This window comes from Pipistrellus kuhlii, unplaced genomic scaffold (genome assembly GCF_014108245.1).
Source record: "Pipistrellus kuhlii isolate mPipKuh1 unplaced genomic scaffold, mPipKuh1.p scaffold_m20_p_1, whole genome shotgun sequence".
In the NCBI taxonomy this organism is placed as follows: Eukaryota; Metazoa; Chordata; class Mammalia; order Chiroptera; family Vespertilionidae; genus Pipistrellus; species Pipistrellus kuhlii.
The window spans coordinates 164,075,902-164,100,498 of record NW_023425404.1 but is presented as its reverse complement, the minus strand read 5'-3'; the positions used below and the strand labels follow the sequence as shown (position 1 = coordinate 164,100,498).

General features: G+C 35.6%; 1 protein-coding gene across 17 annotated transcripts in view; it reads left to right on the top strand.

The window, feature by feature from the left end:
• ADGRL3 (adhesion G protein-coupled receptor L3) overlaps window positions 1–24,597 on the top strand; it is a 762,953-nt gene that overhangs the window by 446,151 nt on the left and 292,205 nt on the right. For 14 of the 17 annotated variants that reach the window (XM_045572137.1, XM_036415171.2, XM_045572088.1 and 11 more), the window contains exons 7-8: window positions 10,162–10,176; window positions 12,354–13,154. In XM_045572137.1, coding sequence (XP_045428093.1) covers window positions 10,162–10,176; window positions 12,354–13,154 — 816 coding nt within the window. The remainder of the gene's footprint in view (window positions 1–10,161; window positions 10,177–12,353; window positions 13,155–24,597) is intronic. The other 3 variants (XM_045572109.1, XM_036415185.2, XM_045572097.1) reach the window with 1 other exon arrangement.

The following is a 24,597-nucleotide window of genomic DNA, read 5'->3' as shown; positions in this document are numbered from 1 at the left end:
GTCTGTGATTTTAAAAGCATGTCAGTGTCAGCATTTACAATGAGACAGTTACTACAATAAAACATTGAATTAGATTAGAATCCGGGGAAGCCTGGGTGAATGATACAGGTGCTCTGCCTTCCAGAACCCCTAAGTACTTCCAGAAGAAGGACAGAGAAAAGGTAAACATGCCAAGTGCCTAGAGAATAGTAAATGAGGAAGTGTGAGGAAAAAAAAAAAAAAAAGTAGATACTGGCAAACTGTGGCCATGGGATAAACAGCCACTGGTTGGTTTTTGTACTGGCTCACGAGCTACCTTTTAAATTTTTAAGAGCTTTAAAAACAAGCAAAAGAAATCACCATTGTGCTTCACAGCCTGTACGTGGCTCCTGAAGACTAAATTGTTCCCAATCCAGCCCTTCTCAGAAAAATGTTGCCGATCCCTGAACTAGAACACTCCCCGTTAAATTATGTTGAAATTCCTTATTCAATATGGCTAGTAAGTGAAGTAGTGTTCAGGAGAGAATAATTTATTATCGAAAGACAGAGTTTGTCTTAACCAGGAAATACTAGTAAGAGGCCTGAGCAGCTCTGAACAGGGGCAACCATGACAGCAAGAGTTGAGGGATAGCTACAGTTGTGGAGAGTATGCCATAAAAGAGAGGGACTTTTGTGGAATGTATGATTAGCATATGGGATTAGTAAGGAATACATTTACAAAGATATTGTAAGAAACATACCTTTGGAAAGTAATAATAATGAATCTGAAGATCTGGAATGTATCCAGAAGAATTAGTATTAGCATCTCAGTTTTATCAAAGACCAAAAAAACTAAAGGAGTAAGATCTTAAATTGACTTCTCATGAGATTACAGTGTGTATTTTCTACTAGTAGATTATGAAATTAATTTTTTAAAATATATTTTATTGATTTTTTACAGAGAGGAAGGGAGAGAAATAGAGAGCTGGAAATGTCGATGAGAGAGAAACATCAACCAGCTGCCTCTTGCACACCCCCTACCGGGGGTGTGCCCGCAACCAAGGTATATGCCCTTGACCGGAATCGAACCTGGGACCTTTCAGTCCACAGACCGACACTCTATCACTGAGCCAAACTGGTTTCAGCATGAAATTAATTTTGTTTGTTTTTATTTACAGTCATGGAAATTGTGTTTATATCAGTAACCTTGTTATCATTTACCAGATTACTATGAAATACAAATTACTAGAGGCCCCATGCACGAAAATTGTGCACCAGGAGGGGGGTGTCCCTCAGCCCAGCCTGTACCCTCTCCAATCTGGGACCCCTCGAGGGATTTCCAACTGCCTTCTCACAATCCAGGTCTGCTGGCTCCCAACTGCTTGCTTGCCTGTCTTCCTGATTGCCCCTAAACGCTTCTGCCTGCCAGCCTGATCACCCCCTAACCACTCCACTGCCAGCCTGATTGGTGCCTAACTGCTTGCCTGCCAGCCCATTTGCCTCCATCTTCCATCTTCTGCCAGACTGGTCACCCCTAACTGCCCTCCCCTGCTGGCCATCTTGTGGTGGCCATCTTGTGTCCACATGGAGTCAGTCATCTTTGACCACATGTGGGTAGCTGTATTGTGTGTTGGAGTGACAGTCAATTTACATATTCTTCTATTAGATAGGAGGATTAGATAGGATAGAGGCCTGATGCATGGATGGAGCCGGCTGGTTTGCCCTGAAGGGTGTCCCAGTTCAGGGTGGGGGTTCCCTTGGGCCGTGGGGCAGCCTGCATGAGGGGCCTGTGGTCCTTTGCAGGCCATCCACCCCCCCAGACAACCCAAGTGGAGTCCCTGGATCTGGAATTTATTTATCTTCTATAATTGAAACTTTGTAGCCTTAAGTGGAGGCCAAGGCAGGCCAGAGCTGTGGATACTTGGCTTCCTCTGTAGCCAGGGAAACTCAAGCCTCCTGCTCTCTCAGTGGCCATAGCCATCTTGGTTGGGTTAATTTGTATACTCACTCCTGATTGGCTGGTGGGCATGGATTGTGGGTGTTGCAGAAGTGCAGTCAATTTGCATATTACTCTTTTATTAGATAGAACATCCTGCTCTTTGGCAAGTGTGAATCTACAAGCCCCAAATGGGTGGGGTATTTGAAAAACTGCTAGAGAATGTATCAATAGTAGCACTTCAGATTCCTAACCCATTCCTCAGAATGTTGGCCAGAATTAAAAGAACTTGAAATCTTTCAGCTTCTAGTTATCCTATCAGTAAAATTAGGATAGTCATTCCTATCCTCAGAATACATAAAATTAAGTGAATAAAAAAAAAGCATATACTTAATAATTGTTTATTGAGTTAAAAGTTGTGTCTTGTGGTTAATGTTAAACCTGGCTGATTTTTTCTATTTGTAAAATATCAGGTGAGACTAAATGACACCCAAAAAGTATTCAGCACCCAAACCCTGGATCTATCAATTATGAAGTATTTAATAAACATCTCGGATTTTATCTAGGTTCATTGAGAATATCTACTTTATTGCATATCCAGAGCTGGATGCATAAAGCATAGTTGTAAGAACAGTTAAGTAATATATATTCCTCAGGAATGATTGGACAATTTCCACAAGAAGATTGGTTTTATTCAAACTGTTCTGTGATTCTAGCTTCAGCTTCTCTTAACAATTCCCTGTCTCTCTATTGTTTCTGTTAATCTCTTTACACAGGTTCCTTTGAAAGCATTTAAAAATAGCTTATCATTGGTAAATAAATATATTGAAAAGTCTCAGTTATTAAGCTATAGGCATCCCTAAGGCACTAGCTCAGTTTCTTCCTCTATAACATATTCATATTCCTCATGTTCATACAAGAACCACCAAATCCACACTATTTCCTTGAGGATTAAACAAAGGCACCCACAGATGGACTATTCGCATAGTTTGTGTTCAGTAACTGTTAGGTACTATGATTTATTTTTGTCTCTATGCTCTCAGCTCTGAGAGCCTTCCACATAACAAATGTATTCAGATCTAATATGTAAGTATACAGATGTAGTCTTAAGCCATTCTGAGGGGACTATCTCTTTGTGTTTTGTTTAGCAATTCTAAATGCCCTGTGGTTGTTGCTTAGTGGGAACTAACCAGTATAACAAGGTACATCCTTGAAGGAAATAAAATTTTGACTTTAACTCTTACCAATAATAACTTTGAAAAATATTATTTTTACTGGAGCTGTCACCAATAGATTCTCAAAAAGTCTCTTCTAATTAGCTCCATTTTCTTTTAAAGGGCTGAATGGACAGTTTGAAAGATTTTATAGATACATCAATGGCTTGGAAAGTTTGAATACAAAATAAAAGGCAATCTCAGTTTCTGCAGCATGTATAGATACTGTATTTAAGTATTTAAATTAGAATGTGTCTGGCGAAAGCATTTTATAAATTATTGACTTTTTCAATCTACACACTGTAGGTGGGAATTCATTAGGAGCTGTTAATTTTGGAGACATATAAAGCCATTATAATGCAAGGTGTTTGAGTGGCACTTTTATTCACTGATGCATAGGTAATATTTGGAAAACAATTTAGAAGCTGAGCCGCAGCGATTACCTGCCTTTCATTAAGTAAAGGATTAGTACTTTATTTACTGAAAGAGACAGATGTCTGTCAGAGTTTTTGATATGCAGTATACAAAAAAAAATTAATGAACGCCATGTTTTTTTATTTCTATTTAATGAAATGCTTCTGCCTTTTTTTTGTGGCAGATGTGAAATGGAATAAGGGAATTTTTTTCTCTGTTTCAGAACAATAAGAATTAATAAGACATGCAGTTTTTTCAGCACAAGTTTGTTTCTGTTGATAAGAAAATCCTGTTTCCTTGGAAAAGAAATGAGTAACTCATTTTTGTTCCCAATTATTTTATCTTCTGTGGAGGGATGCATTGCATCACTGATCTCAGAGTTAATAACACTGAAAAGGATGACATTCAGTTCCTTTCTTTGGAAGTACCACAGTGCAATTCATCATTGCATGGCGGAATAAAAATATTAATTGAACTATTTCTATATGCTGGGCACTGACAAAACATGAATTTGAACTCTAGTTGGTTTGACTCAATAGTTAGAACGTTGGACCACATACCAAAAGGCCCTTGGTTCAATTCTTGTCAAGGGCACATACCTCAGCTGCAGGCTCCATGCCTGGTCCCATTCAGGGTGTGTATGGGAGGCAACCAATTAATGTGTCTCTTGTTCTCTACTCCTGCCTTCCACTCTCTAAAAAAAAAAACAACAGAAAAAATATCCTTAGCTGAGGATTAACAAAAAAAACCAAAACAAAAATAAAAACAAACATTAATTTGAATTTCAATTCTATGCATCTTTTTTCCCAATTTTATTTTTATTGTTGATCTTACTCCAGATCTCCCCATGCACCCCGACCCCCATTTGTCACTTCTACCCAGCCCAACCCCACCCTCCCTCTGGCCATCACCACACTGTCATGTCTATGCATTATGCATACATGTTATTTGGCTAATCGCTTCACCTTTTCCCATGCAGATCCTTGCTCGCTCCCTTCTTCCGTCTGACAGTTGTCTGTCTGTTCCATGCATCCATGCCGCTTTTTCTATTTTGTTTATAAGTTTATTTTGTTCACTAGATCCCACATATAAATGAGATCATATGGTATTTGTCTTTCTCTGACTGGCTTATTTCACTCAGCACAGAATCCCCAGGTCCACCCAAGCTGTTGCAAAGGGAAGATTTTGTTATTTTTTTTTTTTTACAACTGCATAGTATTCCCCTTGTGTAAATTATCATAGCTTTGTTGTCCACTCATCTGCTGGTGGGCGCTTTGGCTGTTTCTAGATCATGGCTATTGTAAATAGCGCTGCTCTGCGTCTATTCTTTTGAAATGATGTTTTGGTATTCTTAGGACATACTTCCAGAAGTGGGCTTGCAGAATGGTAGTTCTGTTTTTAATTTTTTTTTTTAGGAAACTCTATACTGTTTTCCATAGAGGCTGCACCAGTCTGTTTTACCACCAACAGGGGGGACAGGAGGACTGCCTTTTTTCCACATCCTCGCCAGCACTTGCTGTTTATTGATGGTATCCATTCTGTCAGGTGTGAGGTGATATCTCATTGTGCCTTTAATTTACATCTCTCTGGTGATTAGCGACATTGAGCATTTTTGTTTGTGGATGATGCACCATCATCAAATTTTCATCCAAGACTGATTTTTTTTTTTTATTACTTAATTACCGTATTTTTCGGACCATAAGACGCACTTTTTTCCCCCCAGAAGTGGGGGGGGGGGGGGGAAATGTCCCTGCGTCTTATGGTCCAAATATAGCCTACACATATACTTTAAAAAAAAAAATGTTTTTTTACTTGCCCGGCTCTGTGTGGTCTCTGTGTGCTTGCCCAGCTCTAAAATGGTTCTAAATGCTGCTGTTTACTTTACAGGGTTGATTACATGTGTTTATGACTGTGATGTTGGGTTTTAATGCACATAAAATATTTTAGGACACTATTTGTTTCAGAATCTTTTTTTCTTCATTTCCCTTCTCTAAAAACTGGTGCGTCTTATGGTCCGGTGCGTCTTATGGTCTGAAAAATACGGTAGTTCGAGTTTCTGCCATTTTTCTAGCTACCCAGCTATCCAGCTACCTGTTATAATGGTACCCAAAAGTACAGCCTAAGCCAATGTAGCCAATAAAATAATTCTGTTTAAAATATGCTATATTTCAGTGGGAAAAAAAACATGTTTATAAATTATTTAGTACCTTATAGCCATCTTATGTTTCCTATAAGTGGCTATTTATTTCAGAAATATAGAGGTATCATTGGATTATAAGTTTCTCCTCATTTTAAACATTAAATTATAGTTAGAAAATGTGCTGTATAACTTCATTTAAAAAAAATAAGCTACATTGGAATTAGATACAATTTCCTACTTCTTAGTTATGGCACTAACAATTTTTTGCACACACAATTTTATGTGTCTCTAATCCTCAGTGCAGATTGAAAAGGCTTGACAATGCATGCATATGCTCTCTAATCCTTACCTTTTTAATTTAAATAATGCAATTCACAAGTATTAAATATGGTGCAGATATGGATAGAACTCATAACATCTTATTTTCTAAACAGTGACATGACTATATATTATATCTCTTTTATGAACTGTTGGAAAATGAAAGGAGTTTATAACAATCTTTTTTTTCCCATTCCTTCTATGCAGTGTAAAATTGCCCTTAGTTTAAATTGTCATTTGCTATAACCATAACCAAACCTATAGCTTATGACGATAAGTTTGACAAAGGACAACAATGAAATCGTTTTAAGAAAATATGTGAATATATTTGCAGAAGCCTAGTGGACAATGAAAATAGTTTGGGGATTAAAAGTGAAGAGAGGAAAGAAGATAAACTAGTTGCAAAGATGTTTGGAAATGAATAATGGTAGCTATAATGTCAGAATGCAGGATATTGGATGAGACAAAATGACAGCAGGTCCTGAAGAAGGCCTGGCACAGTTGTCATCGTGCAGTTCATTTATTTATGATCTTATTAGAGAGAGGAGAGAAGGGAGCATTTTTCCTCTAAATATTCAGATCATTACTGGCTACTTTGTAGCAACAAATTTTTATTGTCAAAATAACTCTCAAGACCATCCATACATTTTTTTTTCTTCATTTCCTTTTTATTCTTTCCAGTTTTTATGTCTTGTGAGTTGTAGATACAAACTGCTTGTATTGTTTTCTTCCCTCCTTGTCCATGGGAATATTTAAACATATTATGCAGATTCATGTTTTCCACATACGTTTTGATATAGTAAATACACTCTGTTTTACCACTTTTCTCTTTTACTACATGCTTAAAATATCAAGAAACAGAAGTAATCATTTTTATTTGAATTATGTATTAATTCAGCAGCTATTTACTGAGAACTTACTATGTGCCAGGCCCTGTGAGGTTGTAAAGGATAAGCATGTTTTTCAAACTCATGCAATTTGTTTGTGTATTTCAAAGGAGGGAAACTTCTAGAATCTGAATTAGATTATGGAAAAATGACTGGCTAATCCTAAATGTTACTAAGCTTCTCAATGACAAATTATGTTTGCCTTGCCAGTTTTTATTATGGGAATATGATTTGTGTGTCCTTGTTTCAACTTAAATTATGGGATTGTTTTATTTCCGTCTTGAAAATAGCAAATAAATGATAAATGAGCTACAACCAGTCATGACATAGGCAAGACCATAATAATTTTCTCCAAAGTAGAATGCCTAATAAATCTTAATTTTAAGTAACCAGCAAGTAACAGAAGTGAGCTTTGCTTATGCTACAACTTATGCTGATAATTTAAAATATATATTTTTTCATTGATTTTTTTTTTTTTCAGGGAGGAAGGGAGAGAGAGAGTTAAAAACATCCATGAGAGAGAAACATCTATCAGCTGCCTCCTGCACACTCCCCTATTGGGGATGTGCCCACAACCAAGGTACATGCCCTTGGCCAAAATCGAACCTGGGACCCTTCAGTCCACAGACCGATGCTCTATCCACTGAGCCAAACCAGTTAAGACTTATGACAATATTTTTTCAATGAGACTAGACCAGATAATTAAAAGCAACATTTTACCTAATGACAATTGAGAAAATATAGGTGAAAGTTCTTTGTGGGGACAAACAGTGCATTCGTGCATTAAAGTGTAACAGTGTTTAAGAATATAAAACATTACCAATACCTTCTATCACATATTTTATTTTCCTCACTAACCACCAAGAAATTAGCACATTCGCCCTTAACTATAATACCACTTAAGAATTCTATGTAAAATAAGACTAAAGTTGTGGTTGAGTATACATTTTACATTTTAGAATACCTTCCTTTATAATTCTCAAAAATATATCTATTTAGAGCTGATTCAAGGAATGAAATTAATTCTAGAAATTTCTTTCCAGGGTAGACTATGAAAATGTCAACATTGGTATGACTTTTCACTCCCAGCCTCCACCTTGTTGTAATGGGCCTCAAGTCCAAACTTTTGAGACTATCCAGATATATAAAAAGCCAGCAAACAGAATGCCATAACAATCATAAGACCAATCGCTATGATGCCCACTATGGCCAGTGAACCAGCTGGATCGGGGTAGAGGGTGGGGCTGGCCTGCCGACTTCCTGAGGACCCTCCTACCAGCATGCCTGCCCCTGATGGGCCTCTCCAGCCCTTCTCCTCAGCTGGCCTCTCCCCTGATCAGCCTGCAACCTCTTGCCCCAGGTTGGCCAACCTCCCATAGCCCCTCCCCTGGCCACTGGCCCCCTCATTGGCCCCCACACTCTGTTCAGTGGTGGCACTCTGTTCAGTGGTGGGGGCTGACCAGTCCACAGCCCCTACCCATGGCCAGCCCTGCCCCCAATCGGCCCTCCCACCCCAATCAGGGGTGGGGCCCAACGGCCAATTACTGGCGGTGCCTCCCCCCCAGCTGTCCCATTGCTGATTGGGCCCAATCAGGGTGGAGCATCTGGCCAACCTCCCACTGCCACCTCACAACAGGCCCTGCCCTGATCTGCCCTGATTGGTGCCAGGCCAGCTGGACCCCCCCTGTGCATGGATTTGTGCACTGGGCCTTGAGTTGATTCAATAATTGCTTAAAGTGCTTACTTATACTTCTCCTAGTTGTCAGCCTTCACTGAGGTTTAGCATGAAGTGCATCTCTTAGGTAAAGCTTTACAGTTACAGCTCAAAGAACATTGGAATTACTCAGCAGAGATTAATTGAGGATGATGATAAATTATAGCAATTTAATAGTTTTTATGAGTCCTAGAAGTACTGTTAAAATAAGATTTGTATATTAGTAAGACCAGGAATCTAAAAAAAAAGATGAACACATTTGTAACTTCTTAAATATAATTTTATATATATATGAATTATATTAAAGTTTCAAAAAATCAATGGAGAGAAGTAAAGTGTAATTTTGAAAATAATTGAAGACATGAGCTTAGCTAAGTCAAAGCATAAAAATCTCACCCAAATATAATTACCAAAACAATATTTCTCCCTTGTTTTGAAACTTTCCTAGTTTTAAATTTATTTATTGTGCATAAAATCCCATTTTATTCCTTTCTCTGAAATTATCTTTGATTTACATCATTTGCAAGGAGTGTTTTTTAAATTTGTGAGATGAACCCATTCTTTCCTGGCTCTTTTCCTCTATTTTCCATTGGGCTCATTTTCTCTTGTTGTGATCTAGGCAAATTGTTTCTGATGAGACACATACTTATAGGATAATGAAGACGCTACTTGATGTGCTTCATGAACATGTTATAGCTTCCCAGAATTTTTCCTGACTTGTATAGATTAATACCTGCAAAGTACTAATAGAATCTAATTTGAGAGATATGTAACCATAGCATGTTTGAGAATCAATTTATCCTCACAAGAGCTTGCTGAAAACTCAGTTCAGAATTCCAGAAAAGGCCAGACCAGGTGACTTATTATTTGTATCAACCTTCTAATACAGATTTTTTCCCAAAAGGCATTATTTTTCCACAATAATATAAAATATTAATGAGTGGGAGGAAGAGAGTATCTTCAAAAAGGATTCTAAATCAATTTTTCAGGATGTGAGCATTCCCTGTTAATGGGTTGCCTCATGAGGTGCATCTCTCATTAGACTGACAGGCTATGGAAAATCTTAAGCCTCAGGAAATGAGTCACGGAGTCCTTTCTTCTGAAGAGATTCATTCTGGAGATGAATAAAAAACAAGGCTATTATGGTAAATAGTGGTATAAACTTTAGTATTTCAAAAATGAATCTACACAAACAGTTTGAAAGTTTTCTGTGTATTTTACCAACCTGCCTTTCAAATGGAAATTTTGGTGTTCTTACTGTGAATGTTGTATTTCCTACACCTATAGTTAAAAAGGATGTTTATTCAGTCTCAGCTTGATAAGCTTTTTTCTTAGTTTTTCTGTTTGTTCTGTAACTTTAAGTTGATAATATGATTTTGATTATATTTCAAAAGAATAATTTTGCTAGCGGAATGGGTTTGTAAAAATAAGCCGTATAATGTTCCATAAAGCAAGTATGAGTGAAATTAATTATATTCTTTCATTTTGGAAGCGGTGAATAAAAAGTGCTTGGCCAATACCGTACCATTAATCTATTCTCTTTTCTTCTTTCTCTCTCTTTACTTCTCTCTCTCCAATAGAAGTGGAACAAAAAGGTAATTAAATACCTTTCATAAATTATATATTATTTATAGGCTAAGTTATTTAACAGTTTAACATTTAATTAACATAATTTTGTTATGAATTCTTATCTATTTTATGAAAATTTATTTACTACTTCTGCTGCTCAACTTCACTTTAATCTGTTGGCTTGACCAGTGCTGGTTTGATTCTTGTTTCCTAAGACAGTTTAATAGTGTAAAAATTTTAATTGTGTATTTTATTCCTCTTTATTTTTAAATGAATAGTTAAAAATCCAGTAGATGGTGATGGATAGTGATTGCTTTAGATTTGTTTTTATTTCTATACTAATTTTTCATAACTTTGCTGTTTTCCCCCCTGTTTATATTTTAACTATTGGGGGGAAACGGAGATGGATTTATTGAAATATCTTAAAATAAATTACTTTTTAAGCCAAGGGCTTATTATTAATTAATATAAAGTTTATATGTTATTTTTACAACAATGCCTACCCATCCTTTATAATTATATTCATCATATTAGAATCCTGGGAAATTCTTCTAACATCAGTTTTATAAATTGAATTGGCCCTCTATCCTTGTTATGGATGAGTTTGATAGCTTTCCCCCCAATTTTTTATTTCTCCAAAAGTAAAACTTGGGCCACTTTAATGATGTACTTTCCTTTTTAATAACCTCCAAATCCTAGCTCAGATTCACTTTAGGCTGCTTCTGGTAGATCTAGGCTTATAGTTACTATTAAACATCTAATTACTAATATCAAGAAAATAATACTTTTTTTCATTAATCATTGAAAAATTGGGTAAACACCCAAGTTCCTTGTGAATTTCTAATTCCTCAACACAATACACGTGTAATAGTTTGAAACATAACAGTAGACTGCATGATTATTCTTCAGTGTGCTTGCTTTGCAAAAATATTACAGCAGTGTTTCCCATAGCAGGTTCTGTAGAAAGAATGTTCCACTACAGAGAGGCTCTGTAGAAAGGATTCCATGATCAAACCAGTTGGCAAAATTTGCTCACCTTCCCACTTCTGCTTTGGAGATTCACTAATGTGCCTAAGCTATTGGAATCTCTGCCACAACTCTTTCTAGCATGATATGGTTTTATATGTGACTAAGGACCCTTTTTTCTTTCTGTGTAACATCTAGCTATGCTCCTGGAAACAGGTGCTTTGAGGACCACCCTTTGGGAAACATTGCTCTATAGACCCTTTGTTACAAATCAATCAGCCAAGCATTCTTACCACCACTGATGCAATGTGCTACTGAATCATATTAAAAATCAACTTAATCAGATGCCTCTTACCCATTTTCAGTCTGAAGTATGAGCAGCAAAATATTACAGCAAGTATTTTAATGCTCTTCTCATGTAACAGTAAAAGGTACATGTTTTTAAGTTCCAATACTACTGTATTTAACAGGACATTTTTAACTGATTAAAATCTAGACCTTGGGTTCTGCTCTGTAACCTGTCACCTTTTCTTCTTTCCTTATTGCTTCTTTCCTTTCTTTCTCTTCCTCTCTCCTTTCCCTTCCAGTATTCATCCATCACTCATCTTTAATCGTGTGGGTTGCATGCTCTGTGTGCACTGTCGCAGCTTTCAGAGCTTTGTTTCCTAGAAGATTCAGTGGCCTGTATTTCAGGGCTTTACTTTCCCTTTGCTATTACATTTAATTATTATTGGATTTCTACATATTTCTTAATGACAAATATTGAATAGCTGATGTCATAAATGACAAGTATTGAATAGCTGATATAAAAAACAACCTGTTTTGAACATTTTAAATAAGGTACACAAAAACATGTATTAACATTTGCATTTGTTATGTCTATGGGATACACAGTCATACAGCTCATTTGTATATGTATACATAGACATATAGCTCATTTGCATATGTATAACCAAAAATATGGTAATACATGTGTACAAAGGTAGAAACCAAAGGAAAGCACAGCTACTCATAGAAGGCCAAATTTTTTCAGCCAACGAAATCGAAACGATTTTCAGGGAAAGTCAAAATTAATGTGTATGACTACATTGTGTTCTCAGAAGAATGCAGCAAAAAATAACTAAGTGGTGGTGGGTATCTCTTGTGAGAGTCGCATTCCACTTGGTGGAAAATAAGAATGAATGGCAAAATATAAACATTAATGTATTTATTATTTTAACTCTTTTCCTTCCAACAGTTTTTCTCTGTCCTGGACTGCTCAGGGGAGTGTACCAGAGTGAACATTTGTTTGAGTCCGACCACCAGTCTGGGGCATGGTGCAAAGACCCTCTCCAGGCTTCCGACAAGATTTATTACATGCCCTGGACCCCTTACAGGACTGACACCCTGACCGAGTACTCATCCAAGGATGACTTCATTGCCGGAAGGCCAACCACAACCTACAAGCTCCCTCACAGGGTGGATGGCACAGGGTTTGTAGTGTACGATGGCGCTTTGTTCTTCAACAAAGAGCGCACCCGGAACATAGTCAAGTTTGACTTGCGGACTCGGATCAAGAGTGGAGAGGCCATCATAGCGAATGCCAACTACCATGATACCTCCCCTTACCGGTGGGGAGGGAAATCAGACATAGACCTGGCTGTGGATGAGAATGGGCTGTGGGTCATCTATGCCACAGAACAGAATAACGGTAAAATTGTCATTAGTCAGCTGAACCCTTACACCTTACGGATCGAAGGGACATGGGACACTGCATATGACAAAAGGTCAGCTTCCAACGCATTTATGATTTGTGGGATTCTGTATGTCGTCAAATCTGTGTATGAGGACGATGACAATGAGGCCACGGGGAATAAGATCGACTACATTTACAACACGGACCAAAGCAAGGATAGTGTGGTGGATGTGCCCTTTCCCAACTCATACCAGTACATAGCAGCTGTGGATTACAACCCCAGGGACAACCTGCTTTATGTATGGAATAACTATCACGTGGTGAAATACTCTTTGGATTTCGGACCTCTGGATAGTAGATCGGGTAAGTTTGACTTTTGATGGTTCTCAAGAGGGAAAATGTTTACAGTTGATTCTCAATAAGTTTATTGTGCATTTGGTTCTACTGCTTTTTTGGTCTTTTTTCTGGTCTTTTTTTTGGTCTTTTTTTGGGTCATTGTCTTTTCACCTAAACAATGCTGCTATTAACCACGTTCAGCTATAAAACCTGACTCTTTCTCCTCTGTGCAGCTGATCTCCAGTCCTTAGCCTTTTTTTGAAGGGCATGGTGACCATCAGCTAATTAATTCTTCAGGAAATGTAGTATGCAAAATCTCTACTGAGATAGAATGCTATTCCATCTAATTCATTGTGACTTGCCTTCAGTAGTGTTCTCTACTTGGAAAACATCTAAGGGTTGGCTCGTATGAATTTTTTCATAGTCTTACACCAATATATTCACCTCATAGAAAACATCATATATGACCACTTCTAATATTGTCATTTAACTATAAATATGTCTATATAACTGATACATACAGAAAAATGTTCATAACTGATAAATACAAAAATATCTTAATTTTATTTAAAAAATGCAAAACACAGCTATGAATAAACTTGAGATAAAATTTAATTCCCTGTTTATTTGTTTTTTATAATCACTAGGACATACTGTTTAATTTTCATAAATTACTTTTTATTTTACTGACTCAACTGAGCAGAATTATCTCAATTTCAAAGCTACCGTATTTTCCGGCGTATAAGACAAAGCCCTAATTTTACAGTTAAAACATAGGTTTAGGCCTATATTCGCTGTATAAGACTACCCCCACTTCCGAGGCAACACCAGTTCTTTGTTTAATTAAATTTTTAATGAATGACATTTTTCGAACGTTGACTTTTTTTTTGTTTCAAAAGTAGTCTTATACGCCAGAAAATATGGTGAATTATTTCAGTCTAGCAATAATATTATTTCATATGGCAAAGCATAATGGAAAACTAAGATAAAGGCAACTGAATTTGATAGAAATATAGCAATTTAAAGTGTATTTTTTTTAATTTCAGTGCTTACATGTTAACAATGAAATTAACTGAAATCATTTAGTTTATTCTCAATAAGTTTATTGTATATTTTTATCAGACTGACTTTTTTATTTTCTCTATTGCTTTTACCATTCTTTTACTACCAAACTATTCTGCTTTCCAGCTTAAGTCATTTTATACATCTCTTAAACAACTAGATTCTAAGTTCCATATGGCTAATAACCTTTTCTCCCCCATCCTTTCATTAGATTTTAAGTTGGCTATTATTTCTGCCTTCTCAGACACTAGTGTAATAGGTGGCATATGCAAATAAAGATTCAATAATTCTTTGATGAATGAATAAAGGAAAGAATGGCTTTTCACTTCTTACTGAGGTATAATGCCAAATTATGTGGCATTTTCTCTAATGCTAAGAGGCTGCAATCAGAGTGATAAGAGTGATAGCAATTCTTTCCATGCCTAGAAATGCAGATATTATGTTGAACTGTTTATTTTGTTTGTTTGTTTGGTTGGTTGGTTGGTTAGTTAGTTTTTCTGTGGAAGGAGAAGCCTAACTAATCAAGAGCAACAAAAATAACTTCTCGCCAAAACCGGTTTGGCTCAGCAGTAGAGCGTCGGACTGTGGACTGAAAGGTCCCAGGTTCATTTCCGGTCAAGGGCATGTATATTGGTTGTGGGCACATCCCCGGTAGGGGGTGTGCAAGAGGCAGCTAGCTGGTCGATGTTTCTCTCTCATCTACATTTCTAGCTCTCTATCTCTCTCTCCCTTCCTCTCTGTAAGAAAAATCAATAAAATATATTTTTAATAAATAAATAAATAAATAACTTCTTCTTAGTCATTCTTCAAAAATCTTCTAACCCAACTGCAGTATCTGACTCACCTCTGTACAGGTTAAGTTTCCCAATCCAATGTGCCTTTCCATTGAAAACCTAAGGAAGAATAATCTGGAGAATTATGGGGAAGATAATTCTTTCAGGGCTGTGATATTCTTAACCACAATTTATATTTTGACAGTGGAAACTGTCGATGAGTAGTTCTTGGCAATTTTTTTTTTTTTTTACTTTTAATTGAAAGAGGAAATAATTTTTACTTGCCTCCAGAGAAATAATAAGAAATAAGTCATCATTTTTAGGTTAGTCAGTGAATAAAGGGCAGTAACATATTTCAAGTTTTATTTATTGGAAAGAACATGAATTATTTTTATTTAGGACAATATGGAGGTTAAAATTAATTAACATTCCAAGATTTTTGTTGGATGGATTGAGCCAAATTCCTAACTTAGTTTTTATAATTTATCTTTAAGGGTACCTAGAGACTAGCCAAAAAAAAATTCCAACATATATGAATAAATGTATGTGTATGTATTCATATACAGGGTGTCCCCAAAAATGTATGTAGCTGATAGCTCCATTTTGAACATGAAATATATTTAAATAACTGCCTTTATAATTATTCACAGTGTGTGTTTACATTTTTTTGAGACAACCTTTACATAACAAGTCACTGTAATTGTGGATATAAGGAAACTTACACCACTCGTTTAATTTTCTTCATTTGTTTACATCTGGGAATTAAAATATAAACCATCTTGCCCACATGTACTAGGCTCATATTTGTTAAAAGGATGTTATTAAAATGTAAAACATTGAGCTTTCTAACAAATTCCTAACTTAAGCCAGGATTTTTACACTTTTTAAACAACAATTAAGTCTTCTGCTTTGCAAAGCTTGAGTTTTCACTCTTATTAAATCTATAAATATAATCATAAGATAATATCATTTGTCATGCACAAATGCTCAACTTAGAAAACTAGTACTTTGCTGTGAACTTATCCTGCAGTTTTGAGGTGGAAAGAGTAAATGTGGGAAGTACGTTCTATGCATGATGTGTGGATATGAGAATTTCAATTAGCATTAATAGATGACGTTAATCTTTTTTCACACAAATAATTTCAGCTGCATGTTTTTCTTTGGTAAATTACATTGACATTTTTCAAAGAAATTGCCTTTAGTGAATTCTTACTATGGATCTTCTTGTGTAAAAACCAACTTACTATAAATATGTTAAGGTCATAAAGACTAATTCTAAGAATGTAGATCCAAAATGTATTTGCTGCTGCCATCTGTTAGAAGCAGGCTGAGTGTTTTTGTGCTGGTTTTAAGTAAGTTCTAATCAATGAAAATTTACATTTTTTGGAAGTTGTTTGTTTGTTTGTTTTTATAATTGAGTATTTGTTTTTTACTTCTACTGAATATAACTATTCTGTACATTAAATGATTTAGATGTTGGAGGTTAAGAGGCAAATCTTAGCCTTCTCTGGATATATAAAAATCCTGTGGTGAAGCGTACGAAGGTACTGAACATGGCCTGGGAGTCTGGAAGACTTGGGTTTGAATTCTACCTCTAGTTTTTGTGGGCTGGTTGCTCAGCCTCTTAGTCTTGGTTTCCGCAGCTCTAAAGTGGAAAAAAAAAAACAATACCTAGTTCAGAAGATTATTATTAGATTTTAATGAGATGATGCATGTAATAACACAACCTAACAAAAGCCATTATTATCCATATTTTATTTTATTTTTACTGTTTGATTTTTAGAAATAGAGGAAGAGAGAGATAAATATTGATTTGTTCCATATATTTATGTATTCTTTCATTGATTTTTGTATGTGCCATGATCAGGGATTGAACTTGCAACCTTGTTGTATCAGGAAAACACTCAAACCAATTGAGCCACCTGGCCAGGACATCCATATTTTCTAAATAAGGGATTAAGGTACTACGGTTCATGCAACTTACTCAAAAATCTCCCAGCTATTAAAGTGCAGCCCGACTTTAATTTCCTGCTCCCTTCTGTGGCATTAGTGGTGGGAAAGTATGCTTACTGATGTTGTGTGTCTAATTTCATTCATTGGTCAGAAGTGATCCCAGTATCTCCATGGGCCGGACATTCTAGATGCAAATCTAATTTGTAGTTTTCTCAATTAGATCATTTCTATGGCATAGCATTCTAAAATGTCATATCTACTCTTTAACCATGAAATCAGATGTATATTTATAACAAGAGTCAATTTTAAATTATAAAATTATTAACTTTAAGCGAGTAGAAAGAAGTACTTAGCTTCTCAGAAATATTCTACAGAGTAGTTTCAGAAGTGATTCAGTTCCACTTCTATATTTTTCCTAATACCCATTCTCAAAGTGCTCATTGTCCTGTCATTTGTTTTGTTGGTTTAGTTACATGACATTTATATTTTTGTATTCTTTTCAAGGGAAAACATCGGGAGAGTGGTAAATCTGTGAAAATGGTTATTTTCAACATAGCTATATAAAGAATTTAATTTTAATTTGATGATTTTAAACTTGTGTTTCAGATGTTCATTGTTGAACATAATTGAGTTTCTTCTGAAAAGTTTTTTAATAGGCCTGCTCTTCTGGACAAAGTTTTAAAAAATCTGAAATTTGTTCTCACTTTTCTCTAAAAACATTTTTTCAGAATATCATGCTTTCTTTACTTACTCTGCATTATTTTAAATGCATGCTTGCCAGCTTTTTTTTTTAAGTTTTCCAGCTTAAAATTAGTGGAGAAATGAATCAGAACTTGTTTGATATTGCTATTCAAATAGCTTCTATTTGCAGATTTTGCAGAAACAGTTTTTAATAATATAGTTAGTTCTCACACGTTCAAGAATATACAAGTGCAAATAATTTTCAGTTTATAAAAAGCCTTTGATTCATATTGAACTAATCATATTGATATTGCTTTAGTTTTATTACTTATAATTCCTTAGTGAGTACCTAATAAATAGCTGATGTGTCAGGATTTGTTGACTATTTTAATTAATAAATAAATGAATTAATGTATATATGTTTAAAATCCTTCTTAATCAGAAGATTATGGGGATGGGAATATTAGTTCTAAATTTTGTTTTATTAAAATAGATGAATCTTTACTCTTTGCCCAAAATTAAATATAATCCAGATGATTAAAGTCACCCATTTTTCTCCCACCCCACCACACACACATTTCCTCCCCCCCCCTTTTTCACTTAGTGAGCCTTCATAACCCGAAGAAAGTTTAGCGGTGATAAGAAGTGCCAAAGCATAGTCAAATCTAATGTACTTCTAGGTTGGTGTGGCTCAGTGGTTGAGTGCCAACCTATGAACCAGGAGGTCATGGTTTGATTCCTGGTCAGGGCACATGCCTGAGTTGTAGGCTCCATCCCCAGTGGGGTGCATGCTGGAGGCAACAGATCAATGATTCTCTCTCATCATTGATGTTTCTGTCTCTCTCCCCCTCTTCCTTCCTCTCTGAAATATATATTAAAACCTACTATACTTTTTTTTCCCCAAAAAGTAATTAAAAGACATTAAAGTCAGTAGTCTTACAATATGAAAGGTGAGCAGCTATTCAATGAATTTTATATTGCAGAATGTGGTCTTAGATTTTTTCAGTTGACAAATTACAAGAATTTCTTCAATTTGGAGAAAATGGAAAGTGTATTGTATTCTGAAATGAGTAGAAGTTTGTGTTCTGTTGGAAATAGCATCCTGTGTGCATAGCAGGTGATTCAGTTCCGGACACTTATATCACACATGCTTGTATTAGCACCTGAGTAGGCAGCAAACGCCAAGGTGCTTCCTATACTTTTTCTGAGCAGAGCTCCAAATCCAGCACTATCAGATCTAGTGTTTTATTCCAAAGTAAAACAAAAAAAACAACAACAACAAGGAAGTACATTTAAATGAGACTTTTCCCCATCACATAAACTATGATATAAACTATATATTCATTATTGCCTTCAATTGGCCTTCTTTTGTAAGAAATATATTACAAACCAAGTAATGCTTGACTATTTCACAGGTAATTTGAGTAATACTCATGTTGTCATCATGACTCTAAAACAGTATCTTGTTTTGATCTTTACAGTGTGAGAGGATCAGGGAATTCCATAACTTGCCTTCAGCTGTTATCAGTGGCTGGTAATGACTAACCAACTCACTATTTAGTTCTTGCTCCCATTGCACCTTATGCCAAGATCATTGTTCATTATCAGATAGGAGTGAGAATTGAGGCATTTTCTTTGACTTTTCCAGTTTATTTCTAAACTCTCCATGGAACAATCTACACTTTCCCTGTCAAACATACAGATGTTTCCCAGTGTTTCCTACTTGAGAGGGCTGGGGTAGGCTCTAGTTGATAACAACAATAGGCAAAGAAGTCCATCACCGAATCTTTCCTAAAATTAGTGTCTTACTGTAAGAAGTCCAAAAATCTATTAGCCAAGATTTAGTGAAAGATATCAAACAATCAGGACAAACAAACCAATGATAAAGACAGGTAGCTACTCTCTGGAAGTTGTTCTTCTACTTCCCAAAGGAGATCCACTTTTCATGAAAGCCCTTAGAGATTATTTGTAACCACTCTTGTATGTGCTGAAGATAGTTGACTCTAAAACAATGAAAAGCCTACACAAAACAGTTTAGCAATGCAGATAAGGTGAACCTTCTGTCCTTATAATATGCTAATTAAGTGCATTTGTCTCTCCAGTAAAAGCTGTGGCTATGTGGTGATGAATAAGAACTTTAAACACACATGACACCTCGTTAAAATGTAATTTTCACATCATATATCTGAGCCCTTTACTTTGACAGCTGAGTAATGTGAGTGCGAGGCAGAGAATCTTGGACATTTTGAAACTGTCACGTGTTTAATAAGTATCTGAATTTGCTTCCTGAACGGTTTAGTTGAATATGGGGTGCCCTAGACACAAAATAGAGCCAGGATGTAGCGGGGTCTTACATCAAACTCGCCCTTAGCCTCTGGGTTTTATGATTGCTTCCCAGTTCCACTTGAGGTGCCTCATGGTCTCCAAAGTTTAATTTACATCTCTCTGGGTGAACTTTACAAAAAGAAAAGAAGTAGGCAGCTACTTGTTGCTAGTTTCATCCTGATCTGTATTTTCATTCATCTGCTGTTTCCTAGCCTGCAGAGGAGCACTCTCTCTTCCCCTCCAATTCCAGTTTCTTCATAGCCTATGGTGACAGCTGCTGCCTGAAGGGCATTGCTGCTGGTGCTTTATCAGGGAGCAGAACCAAACTTGCAAATTTTTGCAACAGCTATTCCATCGCCAGGTACCATCAGCTACATTTTCTTATGTGTGTTGTACCTTTCTTGCATTTTTCTCTATAATGGAAGGTTACGCCTTCCCACAGTGGCTCCTTCTGCCTCTCAGGCTCTGAATATTGAAATCACAGTCCTTTTATGTACAAGCAAAGCTGGACCTGGCTTTTGATAGCTGAGCCCAGCGTTATCCATCAATCTAACATCTAGGTGACCTTCCTAATAAACGAGGCAAAATGGAAGAGATAAAAAGGTTCACAAATGTTACTAACATATTCATGTTTTCCCTGCAGAGCCGTGTCCCTGATAAATGTATAATTATTGGGAAAGTAACCAAAATTATTTTTTGCATATTAAGGCACAATCAGAAAAAAGATGACTTGCTGTGAATAAGCTTCCCATTCACACCAGCTGTTCTTCCTGTAGCCCTGTCATTGCTCATTAGCACATCCACCAGAGGGCAGGCAGGTGGAACTAGAATAGTTCTGCTGCTCATTATTAGCAACATCTTGTAAGGGGCTAAAATGAGATTTCTGATTATCCAGGTTAAATCCAGATGAAGAAGCGAAGACTCAAACATTTAAAGTTGCCTGCCCAGAAAAACCCAGTTTATAAATGTAGATGTGGATTTCAAAGAAGTCCAGGTTTATTTGACTATATATCATGAAGCAGAAATACGGTGTTTTATATTTACCATGGAAAAATTATAACTTACACAGCCATACAATAGAATGTGATATAATGATGCATGGATTTGGTACAGTGTCCATGTCTGTGTGTGTGTGTGTGTGTGTGTGTGTGTGTGTGTTCATGAAAATGTTTGAAAAAACAGATTGAATTATTAGAGGATTGGAAGACAGAATTTTTTTTAGAAATTCTGAGCAATATGAAAGACTTTAGAGATTTGTCTAAAAGGCTGGCTCTTTATCAGGCTGAATTATAATTGATAACTGTTATTTCTATTTTCTTAATTTGGATATATTGCTAGCAATACTTTCATCATTCCTTTCTATGAGCAAGATTGGCAAAATGCTGAAAAAATAAAATGAAGAAAGAAAAGAAAGTAAATGAAGAGAAGACTAAAAGGGGAACAAATATATTTTTCCTAAAGTAAATGAATAAGAAGTGAAAGAGGTCTCCTTTTTTTCAAAGGGAAATTTATGAAAGAACATGCATTTTAAATTCTTAAAAAGTTATTCCAATATTTTATTTAATTATCTCAAGTGGATAAAGGTAAAATTAAGGGTGATGTATTGAATGCTTATAGCTTTCAGGTTGGAATATAAATTGTTATAACCACTTTGGAAAGCAACTTGACTATCATCTAGTACAACCTATGTCTAGGTGATTAACTTACACTATATGCTATCCTATCCACTTCTGTGTTTCCGCCCTAGAGAAACAATCAAATTTGCATTCAGAGAGACTTGGACAAGGGTGCTCATTACGGCAATGGTTAAAATTGTGTAGGATGCTGAAACCGGTTTGGCTCAGTTGACAGAGCGTCAGCCTGTGGACTGAAAGGTCCCCAGGTTCGATTTCAGTCAAGGGCATGTACATTGGTTCCAGGCACATCCCTAGTAGGGGGTGTGCAAGAGGCAGCTGATCAATGATTCTCTCTCATCGGTGTTTCTCTCTATCCTTCTCTCTTCCTCTCTGTAAAAAAATCAATAAAATATACTTTTTTTTAATAAAATCTTCCCCTGGTGATATTTTAAAAATAAATAAATAAACAAACAAACAAATAAAATTGTGCAGGAGTCGCTTAGTGGTGGAGCGTAGACCTGTGAACCAGGATCCCGGTTGGGGCACATGCCTGGGTTGAAGCTCAATCCCCAGTGCAGGAGACTGCCAATCAATGATTCTCCCTCATCATTGATGTTCCTGTCTCCCTCTCCTTCTCCCTCTGTTCTCTGAAATAAACATATATTTAAAAAAATAAAAATAACTAAAAGTGGAGTATACCAAACTTCCCCCTCCGTGTGTGAAAGGGAAGGGTGTGGTAGGGATGGAAGACAGAGCACAGTTCGTGGACAATACGTAGCCAAAATAGAAGATATGAACAAACAACTATCTGTACTGGCATCAGAGATTTTAAAATCTTGGTCAGTGTGGAGGTGTGAGGGAAGTAGTATATGTTATTATCCCATATAAAGAAATATACCAAGTATTGGTATCTCTCAAATAAATAAGAAAAAATCTTCACTGGAATTTTCTTTTTCTAGTAATATACATAGTATAGTCTCATTTGGCCTCAAGCTGGCTTTAGTAACTCACAGAAGCCAAAATTACAACTTGCCAAAGCACCAACAACCTTTAACTCCTTTAACTCTTTCTATGAAATCATGAAATTGTCAATGCAAGAAGCTTTTTCTTGTCAGAAAAGGAAATTTTTGCTCTGAAATTTTAATTGATTGTGGCATATAATAGTAACTACCATGTGTTTCAGCTGCTGTGCATACATAATGATTCTTAAGATGTGATTGCTTAAAAATTATTTCTTTTATCATATTCACAGGATTTTCCCTTGAGTGTGACTATATTGACTTATCATACACTCCAGAGTCTATGACAGTTTTTAGTGTATCTGTAATTTTGATGCTTTCAGGAACATGGGAAAGCACTTCAGTAGATGAACAAGACTAATGATTTAGCTGATTACATTCCAGAGCTAAGAATTTAAAATACCATGACACGGGTGCAAGCATGGAAAAGCTAAAATTTTAACCCTAACAAGTGAACAGGAAGACTTACATGTAAATGATGGTGGGCGTTTTAGCTCTCTGATTTACTACTGCAAAAAATAAGCCAATCAGAATAGATGAGTCAGAAAATACTGAATTTCAGCAAAGAATTCACATAGGAATGTCAAAAATCATCTAGTTGAGTTGAATTGTATGTTGGAGTTAAAGTCTAAAGTCTTGTATTAAAATAAAAATTAAACAATCAAAATTATGTTTCAAACTCTTGGAATAGTTTATAAGACATAGTGAGTTTTTTAAAAATGTATTTCTGTAGAGTACATAGGTAGTATTATTTATTATTGTGTGATGTATATCACACATAGTAAAAAGTACCTTTGTAATATATAATTATATGGTATTTTACTTACATAACAGACTATTTGGGTGCATGTAAATTAAATAAAACTGTGATGTAACTTCTGTGTATTAACAAAGAGAGTTCCATAGATATTCTGTGTTGATAAATCCTTGCTATGAGAACTCCCCTCTCCCCAAACACTACATATATTCTTCTTGAATATATTGATCTCTACTTTCCATTAAAGTCATACACAATTATTAGATCACTTATAAAATGTCTCAACAGTATAACTAAAACAGTTATGTAGTATAAAAATATTTAATGATATGTGAATGTTCTTTATATATTGTTGATTTTCTTTAAAAAGCAGGTTTAAATGATTTAAAATTTAGATCATTATCCATTTTTCTCCACTTTTGTTTATGTTTTAAAATTTCTATGAAATGCTTTTTAAAAACGACTTATGTAGGATAGGCCTATTTTTATTACATGTAGAACACATTTTTAAAAAGCATTTGATCCAAAGTTTCAATGGTAGTTAATTTCTGAATGGTTCCAATTTGAGTTTTTCGGGTTTTATTACATTTTCTATAATGAATATATGCAATCTTTGAAACAGCAAAACAAAGTTCTGATAATTAACCTAATAGTCCTCATCAATAGAAGAGTACCACTAATCTATTTAGAATTCTGTGCTGGAATGTAAAAAGGCCTTCTAATTGTGTTCAAGAGAATTACTCAACTAATTAGTTACCCAACTAACTAATTAGAACACCTTTGTGACTAGGACAAACAAAGAAGAAAGTGCCAAAGTCTTATTGAGATATTGAAATTGAAGAGAGGAGCCTCACTCTTTCTAGTGTAGTTTTCTTTGTTGAGAAAGAAACATTTGTACTTCTTAAAAGTATTGAGTATTCATAGAGACTTTGCTTCTACCCCTTAATTATAGATCCCTCCAGTGTGTATGTAATGTAAGATCTAATCTACTCTGATATGGGAATATAGAATAGCAGAGTTGGCTCATATCTGAGACTTAATAAATAGTTCTAATGTCCCATTACATTATTTGGTTTAATGTTTTTTTTCTATCGATTTTCACTTTTCACTGTTCAAACCATCAATTTTCACCAGTTGTTTGTAAGGAGAAAAATTGAAAAGGGAGAAACATAAAAATGTTTCAATATACCAAGATTGAATTTGAATAGAAGGAGAGTCAACCATTCTAATCAGAGATGAAACTTAATTTTTGACTTTGACTTTGCTAGTAAAATAGGTAAATTT